General features: G+C 35.7%; 1 protein-coding gene across 2 annotated transcripts in view; it reads right to left on the bottom strand.

Annotated features, from left to right (window-relative positions):
* Window positions 1-366: 366 nt before the first annotated feature.
* Window positions 367-10,393, bottom strand: part of Depdc1 (DEP domain containing 1) — a 33,581-nt gene continuing 23,554 nt past the window's right edge. For both annotated transcript variants that reach the window (NM_001305205.1, XM_087620897.1), the window contains 3 exon segments: window positions 367-1,308; window positions 2,116-2,301; window positions 3,493-3,669. In NM_001305205.1, coding sequence (NP_001292134.1) covers window positions 1,168-1,308; window positions 2,116-2,301; window positions 3,493-3,669 — 504 coding nt within the window. In that variant the 3' untranslated portion in view covers window positions 367-1,167.

The following is a 10,393-nucleotide window of genomic DNA, read 5'->3' as shown; positions in this document are numbered from 1 at the left end:
TGTTTGTGTGGCTCTGTGCATGCAGCCACACAAGTTTCTCCAGGCTTCTGTGGAGAAGACTGCATATTCTTAACTTACCTAGAACTAGAGTTACAGATAATTCTAAGAGGCCCAAAGCGGGTGCTGGGAACAAGATTCTGATCTTCCAGCAGAGCAGCAGCCTGTCTCCCTTGCTTTCTTTTTCTTTCCTTCTTTCTCTCTTTCTCTCTTTCTTTCTTTCTTTCTTTCTCTCTCTCTCTCTCTCTTTTTTTTTTTTTTTTTGTTGCATGTGGCTCTTAGCTAAAAATCTTTGCTACTCCAACATCTTCAGGTTTTTTTCCTTTTTTCTTTTTCCTGTAGTAGCCTTGATTAAAAAAGATAAATGTCTTAAGAGAGGAAATTTTGCTTTATTCATCACAGTCTACACATTTAAGAAACAATGAAAGACACATTTTTGTTGCTAAATAACTATTTTACATCTATTTTGGTATAGCAGAATAGATAGTAAATGTAAGCATTCAAAACATATTTCGGGAAAAAACTGAAGTAATTGAGATAATGTTTAGCGGAAAACAAAAATCTCACACATATTTTTAAAATACACATATAAGTCAGGAATGGCGGTATTCCTACCACTCAAGAAAATAAGGCAGGAGGAATGAGTTTGAGGTTAGAATAGGGTGCACAGGGAGACTTTATCTCAAAAAATTCCTCCTTTTGTCCTCGAATAAACCAAAGTCCAATAATAAAAGCCAAGCTACAAGTGTGTTTATATACAGTTAAATAGATCACAAGTATAAAAAGATTAAACAAGAGTACAATATTTTTCATAATCTGATACTTATAAATAAAGAAGCAATCCTAAACAACCCGTTCTTTAGCTAATATACATATAGACACAGATGTGTTTTCTTTTAAAAGAGCACCACAATTTTATCTGGAAGATACAATTCATTCTGATAGTCTTACCAGATCATTACATTAAAAAAGTTTCTAATTAAAATATTTGGTATTACTTTTCGTTAGGCACTTAGCTAAGATCCTGTAGTTTTAGCAGCCTAGTACAGACAAAAAGACGGTTTTGTCATCTCCTTGTATAATGTCCTTTTAAGGAAAACTGTAATATCAACAGACTTCCTTTTAAGTAGAAATATTCTCTTGTATGGCTTCATTTGTTGAAGTTTTAAGTCAGTATCGCAGACTGTGAAGCTTGGGGTTTCTTAAATTCAGCATTGGTTGCTTGATTGTAGGTTTATCATCAAAAAGTGCTGCTTCACTCTCAGTGGTTGGGAATCTTTTCTGATATATCAAGGGGTATTCCTTCTGAAACTTAAAAAGGAGGGGAAGGATTAGCAATCCTGGCCAGGTGTGGTGACACACACCTTTAATCCCCAGAATTAGGGAGGCAGAGGCAGGCTGATCTCTGAGAGTTCAAGGCCAGACTGGTCTACAAAGCAGGGTTGTTGTACAGAGAAACATGCCTCAAAAACAAAACAAAACTAACAAAAACAACAACAATAAAACAAACAAAAAACTTCCTGAAGTTCCTGAATATTTTCTCATATAAAACTAGTCAAGTGTATTTTTCATCTGACACTTACTTCTCTCTATTTTTCTGACGGGGGTCACTGCAAGATCCTTCAGACCCCTCCCTGTCAATGTTAAAATCCTAGGGTTCTCGTCTGTTAATTTTTACCCTAAACCCAAATCTTTCTCACTGGTAAGGCCTATGAAGGTCACAGGGATTTGGTACAGTTTGTATTTCACTTTTGAGTTTTACAGGTTGTGTTCTTTCTAGAATTATGTGACTCTTGCATTTTGCTTTAGAGCTGAAGATTCTAAACAGTGGCAGGGACGAGTCACCGAGAGACAGGTGTTATAATCCAGATTTTACTAATGCTTTCTCAGGATAATTCAAGATATAATTATAACAAATAAAAGCAACATAAAAGAAAATCAATTAATATTGCTGTAGTTATTTTAAATTTAAAATAATTACTTCAAATACATAATGAAGAACAATAAGCAATCTATATATGTAAAAGTTAAAATCTTATCCCAAATGTCATTAGAAGCAGCAATCACTAACCACACACTGGAAAACATTTGCAGGATGGAGAGTTGTACATTCTGTACCTGTTTCAGCTTTCTTCTTTTCTCCTTTAGTGGCAAGCTTTTACTTCTAACAATATTCTCCAAAAGTTCTGCAATTGCAGCTTGGGAAGTTGAAATTTTCTGTTCATCAAATTCTTTAGCACTAATCTGCTTACAGTAAGAATATGTTGGCAAAGGAACAACTAGTCCATCTCCATGATTTTTAACCTGTCAATGAAAAGCAAGACAGTGAAACGTGTACATTCCGGTTATATTTTTCCCATATAGAACACTTTTGATGGAATCTATAATCTATCATTTGGCCTCAATCACACATTCAGTGTATTAAGAAAATTGAAGATTATACACTAGAGGAAAGTGAGCAGGATCTAAATCTAAGCACCACAACTTATTTTATAGCCCTGAATTAACTTTTCTTGATCTGTCTCCTAATCATAAAAATGAAAGTTTCATGTATATAAAAGCATTAAAGGAAGGTATTCTAATTTTTATCACAGATTTTATTATTTGAAATATAAAATATAACAATTTAAATATTTTAATTCAGTTTAAAACACCAATATTTTCACTTAGTAATGAAGTATTGATCAATTGTTTTTGAGAACCAGAATACTATCAGAGCCTACATACCTACTGATAATAAAGTTTAAGGTACACATCTATAGTAAGCCAGTATAACATTATAATAGCATACGTGAGAAAAAGCACCAACAAAATGTGCTGGCTAGCCAACTCCTGAATATGGTAGATATTTTGTTTAGTGTTTTGTTCCCCCCTTTTCTAACATTTTTTTTCCATTCTGCTTATTCCATTAACCTTCTTCTTTTCTACTTTTACAACAAATTCTATAATAAATTAATTATATAGAATGTATCAGAATAAGACTCTTTTCATCCTACTTACCATTAGATTTTCAAAGAATTGACATTTAACTTAGCATGAGATAATCAAGAGTTCATACATAGGAACTGGGGAGATGGCTCAGTGGGTAAAGTGTTTACCAAGCAGACATAAGGCCTTGAGTTTGGATTACCAGCACCAACATAAAAACTGGCCACAGTGACATGCTTGTCTTACACCAGAGCTGAGGGTACTTTTTTTCTTTTTTTTTTAAAAATTGGGAGGTAAAGGGATTTATTTTCTTTTTACTTTAGATTTGAAACCCAATGTTATGTGCATTAAAAAATAATCATATTTTTCGTAATGTAAAGGAAACATTTGTCAACATGGGACTGCAAGAGAGGAAAGGCAAAGAAAAGTCCCAGGGCTGTATATATTCCTGACTTAGAGAATGAATATATGAGCTATTAAGTGTCCATTTTTTATGGGGTTACTCTGAGATGGATTTGCTACTTGCTAATAAGCAATGCGGAGATTTTTAAGGCTTAAAATACCTACATGGCCCTTTTTAATGTAGTCAAGATGTTTCTCCACTGCAGCCTGTAAATAAGTGGGTACTTGAAGAATTTCCTGATGATGATCCATTAGGAAAGAAACTAATCTTGTAGCCAGAAGCTCATCAAGATCCACTTCTTCAGCGCAACACAGGACACATCGAGAAAAAGTATTTATCATCTACAAAAAGATGTCAATTTAAAAACCCAAGTTTTCATATAAATGACAGTGTCAATAATTTCCAATTTTCATTGCATGATGTATAGGGATAAAATGATAAGCAGCTTTCAGTTTATGACACATGGAAATAATTTATTATAGTTAGGAAGATAAGAATTTTATTATATTACATTACAGTACAGTAATAACATTTGTTATGCATTATGTTATCAAAGTTCTAATGGATCATGTATAACAGGCTTTTATTTCAGTCTGTCATAATTTTATTAATATATATCACAGCTTCCGTTAATATAGAGATGCAAGCCTTAAATCAAAAATTGTTAGAGAATAATGACTTTTTATATTAAACCAATTACACGAAACCACAAACCAGGATTATATAATATGGAACACATGTTCAGCAGAAGTTGCAAAGTTGGCACTATTTATATTTTGAAACTCTGGAAAACGGTTGTTAATGATAATTAGTGTTTAGGCAGTGAGTTAATGCACAGATCTCTATTTCTATCATAAGGATTTTGAAACTCTGGAAAAATGGAAAATTCATTACTCTCATAGCTATATAATCTATATCTTCTGCCTTGATTTTCCTTTACAAGGCTCATATTTCCAAAATTCTGTTGGACAAACTTTATTTAGATGCTTTAATAACTTTAAAACCAAAAAGAAGAAAACTAAAATTATCTCCTTTTCAAACACCATCCTGTACTGAATTCTTATGCTTTTCAATGCTATAAATATTCACTAACATTTTTCTTTTTTTATCTATTCTGTCATTGTTAATGAATTATCCACAGTGATGAGCAGAACAGCTAAGCAGAGTACCCAGGCTTATTATGAGAACATTTTATAGATTTAAGCTGGAGTCTAAAGAGTGACAATTCATAAGAAAAAAAATGAGAGAGACAGAGATAGAGATAGAGAAATAGACACAGAGAGAGAGAGACACAGAGAGACAGAAATTTTCAAAAATTCATCTCCCATCAATATCTGTATATCAATCCCTCTATCCTCATTTTTAAGCAGCCTGATCTAGGGCTGCTTGGTAATAGTTCTTGTTTGTCTGTTTTGTTTTCCAGTACCTCTTGTCCATAGTGATTATTGTTATAACTCATCAGATATCATTTCCCCACTGGCATATTCTTGGAAACACTTTGGCAAATTATTCATTGATTATTTCCTTACTCTCTACCTCACGGCTGAAGTGCTCTTAATTTTAATAGCACTTACAAGTCCATTTCCCTCCCAATCAGACAGAACTAATATGAGGTGATATATTCTGGTTTGGCTGACTAGATCAATCACTGTGAGGTGGGCAAAAGGAGAAAGAATGTAAAGTCATCTGCTAAGATTAATAAAATGTGAAAGTATAAGAGCCTAAACACAAACAATTTGTGTAACACTACTTTTTGCTTGAAAAGGTCAAGTTTTTAGGGTCTGTTTTTCTTATGCTTTAAAATTTAACCAACTTTTTAATCCAAATATTTGGCATAAAGTGAAACAACAATGAACTGGCCAATCATACAAAACAAAAAAGAATGTAACCTTGGTAGAATAGTTTACCACTGTAAAATTATTAAACTTTATTTTGTGCTTTGCATACATGGCTTTGATTTTCTGAGGCTGCTTTGTTTTCTTTAAAATGATTTTTAAAAATATTTTATACTTTATTTTATTATTGAAGGATTTTCTAATCAAGCATTATAAGATAGAAATATCAGTTAAATAGCACTTTCAAATAACCTGGTTTTCTTTTAGTTTTATGACTTACTTTTTCCATTATAAGAAACATCCCCAGTCCCCTTCTGCCTGGTCCTTTCTGCTGGGACAGACTGCTAGCAAGCCTGCTCCCCTGAAGACACCACAGCCTGAGACATCCCAGAAGGTCTGCTGCATACAGAGCAACTGAGCAAGTGATTGCCAGCTTGTCTGCTCCTCTGAAGACACCACACCTTGAAGGCATCCCAGGAGTTTCTCTGTACACAGGGCAACTGGGCAATTGACACCACAGTCTGAAAACCTCTTGGGGGCTCTGTGTCATACAGGGCAACTGACCCAACAGAATGAAAGGGTCCATGGAGTTCTGCTGCACACAGGGAAACAGAAACCACAGTCCATAGGTTCCCTTGAAGAACAGCTTCACTCAGGACAACAGTATGACTGCTTTTCCTCTGAAGACCTAACAGACTGAAGGCCTCCCAGGAGATCTACTGCAGTCAGGGCAACAGACCAGCAGCTTCTTTGCCCCTCTGAAGACCTCCCTAGTTGGAAGGCTCCATCGGAGGTATGCTACAGCCAGGGCCACAGGCCTACCAGGAAGAACTGAAACAACCCAGGGACAAAAGAGCCAGATTCCAGACAGAGTCACCCAGACCAGCAAACACCAGGGATAACCAGATGGTAAGAGGCAAGCACATGATGGTAAGCAATAGCAGCCAATATACGTGGGCATCATCCAGTTCTCCCACCACAGCTACCCCTGAATACAACAACACATCTGAACATCAGGAAGCTAAACTAAAATCCTATCTCATGAAGATAATAGAGTCCTTTAAGGAGGATATAAATAACTCACTGAAAGAAATACAGGAAAACATACGTAAACAGGTAGAAGACCTTAAAGAGGAAACAAATAAATCTCTTAAAGAAATACAAGAAAACATAATCATACAGGTGAAGGAGTTGCATAAAGTGGTCCAAGACCTAAAAGTGGAAGTAGAAACAATTAAAAACAACAACAACAACAACAACAACAACAACAACAACAACAACAACAAACCAAAAACAAATGGAGGCAAAGCAGGAAATGGAAAATCTAGGAAAGAGGTCAGGAATTACAGATATAAGTATCACCAACAGAATACAAGAGATAGAAGAGAGAATCTCTCTGAAGAGAGTAACACAACTGTCAAAGAAAATTCAAAACACAAAAAACTCCTAACCCCAAACCTCCAGGAAAGTCAGGACACAATGAAAAGACCAAATCTAAGAATAATTGGAATAGAGAACAAAGATTCTCAGCACAAAGGACCTGAAAATGTCTTCAACAAAATCATAGAAGAAAACTGCCCCAACCTAAAGAAAGAGATGGCCACAAAGGTACAAGAAGCCTACAGAACACAAAACAAATGGGACCAGAAAAGAAAATCCTCTAGTCACATAATAGTCAAAACACTAAAAGCACAGAATAAAGAAAGAATATTAAAAGCTGCAAGGGAAAAGGGCCAAGTAACATGCAAAGGCAGACTTCTTTACAGAGACTATGGAAGCCAGAAGAGCCTGGTCAGAGGTCATGTAGACTCTAAGAGAACACAAATGCCAGCCCAGGCTACTATACCGGGAAAACTCTCAATAAATATAGATGGAGAAACCAAAATATTCCAGGACAAAACCAAATTTAACAGTATCTATCTACCAATCCAGCCCTATAGAGGATCCTAGAAGGAAAAGTCTAATACAAGGAAGGTACCTACACCAAAGGAAGAAAAAAAGATATTAAGCATCTTACAACAAAGTCAAAAGGAGAGAACCACAAGCACATAAAGCTGCCTACAAAAACAAACATAACAGGAACCAACAGTCATCTGTCTTTAATATCTCTCAATATTAATGGACACAACTCGCCTATAAAAACACATAAGCTAATGGACTGGATATGCAAACAAGATATAGTATTTTTCTGCAAACAGGAAACACACCCCAATAACAAAGATAGATATTATCTCATAGTGAAACGATGGAAAGAGGGCTTCCAAGAAAATGATCCCAAGAAACAAGCTGGAGTTGCCATCCTAATATCCAATAAAATGGACTTTCAACCAAAAGTTATCAAGTATGATGAGGAAGGACACTTCATATTCACCAAAGGGAAAATCCACTAAGAGAAAGTCTCAATTCTGAACATCTATGCTCCAAATGCAAGGGCACCCACATTCATAAAAGAAACTTTACTAAAGCTCAAAACACACATTGAACCCCATAAAGAATAGTGAGAGGCTTCAATACCCCACTCTCACCAATGGACAGGTCTTTGAAACAGAAACTAAACAGAGACACAGTGAAACTAATAGAGGTTATGAACCAAATGGATTTAATAGATATCTACAGAACATTTCACCCTAAAACAAAAGAATACATCTACTTTTCAGTACCTCATGGTACCTTCTCCAAAATTGACAATATAAATGGTCACAAAATAATTCTCAACCTATACAAGAAGACTGAAAAAAAATCTCATGCATTCAATCAGACCACCATGGCCTAAGGCTGGTCTTCAAAAACAGAAAAAACAACAGAAAGTCCACATACATGTGGAAACTGAACAATTTTCTACTCAATGATAACATGGTCAGGAGAGAAATAAAGAAATTACATACTTCCTGGAATTTAATGAAAATGTTGAAACATCGTACCCAAACTTATGGGGCACAATGAAAGCAGTGCTAAGAGGAAGTTCATAGCACTAACTGCCCTGATAAAGAACCTGGGAAGATCTTACTAGCAACACAACACCTGAGAGCTCTAGAACAAAAGGAAGCAAAAACATCCAAGAGTAGAGGGCAAGAAATAAACTCAGTGCCAAAATCAACCAAATAGAAACAAAGAGGATAAAACAATCAATAATATCAAAAGTTGGTTTTTTTTTGAGAGAATATACTAGATAAGCCCTTAGATAACTAACTAAAGAACTCAAAGGTAGTGTCTGTTGTGGTTTGCCCTGAAGTTATCTGTATTTTGATGCTAATTCCACTGCCCCAAGGACAGCTGCCTAGTCACAGTACTCAGGAATCAGGTGACTTCACCAGAACCTTCTCTCCATTGAATTTGTAAAACAGGCGAGGGGCAGGTACAGGATAGAAGGAGGCCTGTCATTGGAGGAGAAGGAAGGGTGGGCGGGAGAGAAGTTTGAAGGAAGAGGAGACTGGAACAGAAAGGAGACAGGAGGGAGAGAGAAGGGGAGAAGCCGTGGCAGGACAATGGAGGCTGCCGTAAAGATCTCGCTCTGTGTATTTACAGGTTGTTATCAATGTTCCTAAGGGATGGTTGGTACCGGGCTTTGTATGTTTAAGTGGGCAATTATATCTTATCAATTGGGTCAAAGATTATTGTGTTGTGTGTTCTTTTATGTGACAGTTTGAGTGTAGGAAAGTGTGTGGTGGCAGGAGACACTGGGCCACCATGGTGAAGTTGGGATGTGTTTCTCCCAAGGTATCTAGCAGATATCTTGGGGCACCATGGTGTGGACCTAGCAGGGTAAAAGACAACCAATACCTTTTTTATTTTTATATTTTTACAACAAGTATCCAAATAAACAAAATAAGAAATGAAAAGGGACACATAACAACAGAAAGGGAAGAAACTAAAAATACACCAGATCCCACTACAAAAGCCTATACTCAACAAAATTGGAAAATCTAGATGAAATGGATGATTTTCTAGACAGACACCAAGTACCAAAGTTAAATCAGGATCAGATAAACTATTTAAACAGGCCCATATCCCATAAGGAAATGGAAGAAATCATTAAAAACCTTCCAACCATAAAACGCCCAGGGCCAGATGGATTTTTGTACAGAATTCTACCGGACCTTCAAAGAAGACCTAATACCAATATTCCTCAAACTATTCCATAAAATACAAACAGAAAGAACACTACGTAATTCATTCTATGAAGCCACAATTACTCTGATACCTAAACCACATAAGGACTCAAGCAAAAGAGAGAACTTCAGACAAATCTTGCTTATGAATATTGATGCAAAAATAGTCAATAAAATTCTTGAAAACCGAATCCAAGAACACATCAAAACCATCATTCACCACCATCAAGTAGGCTTCATCCCAGGGATGCATGTTGGTTCAATATATGAAAATTCATTAATGTAATCCACTACATAAACAAACTCAAAGAAAAAAAATCACATGATCATCTCCTTAGATGCAGAAAAAGCATTTGACAAAATACAACATCCCTTCATGTTAAAAGTATTGGATAGATCAGGACTTCAGGGCCCATACCTAAACATAATAAAAGCAATTTACTGCACAACAACAGCCAATATCAAATCAAATGGAGAGATACTTGAAGCAATCGGGAACAAGACAAGGATTCCACTCTTACCATATCTATTCAATATAGTACTCAAAGTGCTAGCTAGAACAATAAGACAACAAAAAGAGATCAAAGGGATACAAGCTGGCAAAGAAGAATTAAAGATATCACTATTTGCAGATGATATGATAGTATACATAAGCACCCCCCAAAATTCTACAAGAGAATTTCTCCAGCTGATAAACACTGTCAGCAAAGTGGCTGGATATAAAATTAACTCAAATAAATCAGTAGCCTTCCTTTATACAAATGATAAACAGGCTGAGAAAGAAATTAGGGAAACAACTCCCTTCACAATAGCCACAAATAATTTAAAATATCTTGGAGTAACTCAAACCAAACAAGTAAAAGATCTGTATGACAATAACTTCAAGTCTCTCAAGAAGGAGATCGAAGAAGATCTCAGAAAAATAGAGAGACCTCTCATGCTCATGGATTGGCAGAATTAACAGGAAAAATATCCATCCAACCAAAGGCAAGCTACAGATTCAATGCAATACCATTCAAAATCCCAACATTATTCTTCAAAGACATGGAAGGAGCAATTTTCAAATTCATCTGGAAAGGCAAAAAACCCAGAATAGCGAAAACAATTCTTAACAATAAAAG

This window comes from Rattus norvegicus, chromosome 2, assembly GCF_021556685.1.
Source record: "Rattus norvegicus strain SHRSP/BbbUtx chromosome 2, alternate assembly SHRSP_T2T, whole genome shotgun sequence".
Classification (NCBI taxonomy): domain Eukaryota; kingdom Metazoa; phylum Chordata; class Mammalia; order Rodentia; family Muridae; genus Rattus; species Rattus norvegicus.
Note: the sequence above shows the minus strand (reverse complement) of the source record. Positions and strands in the feature narration are given on the sequence as shown.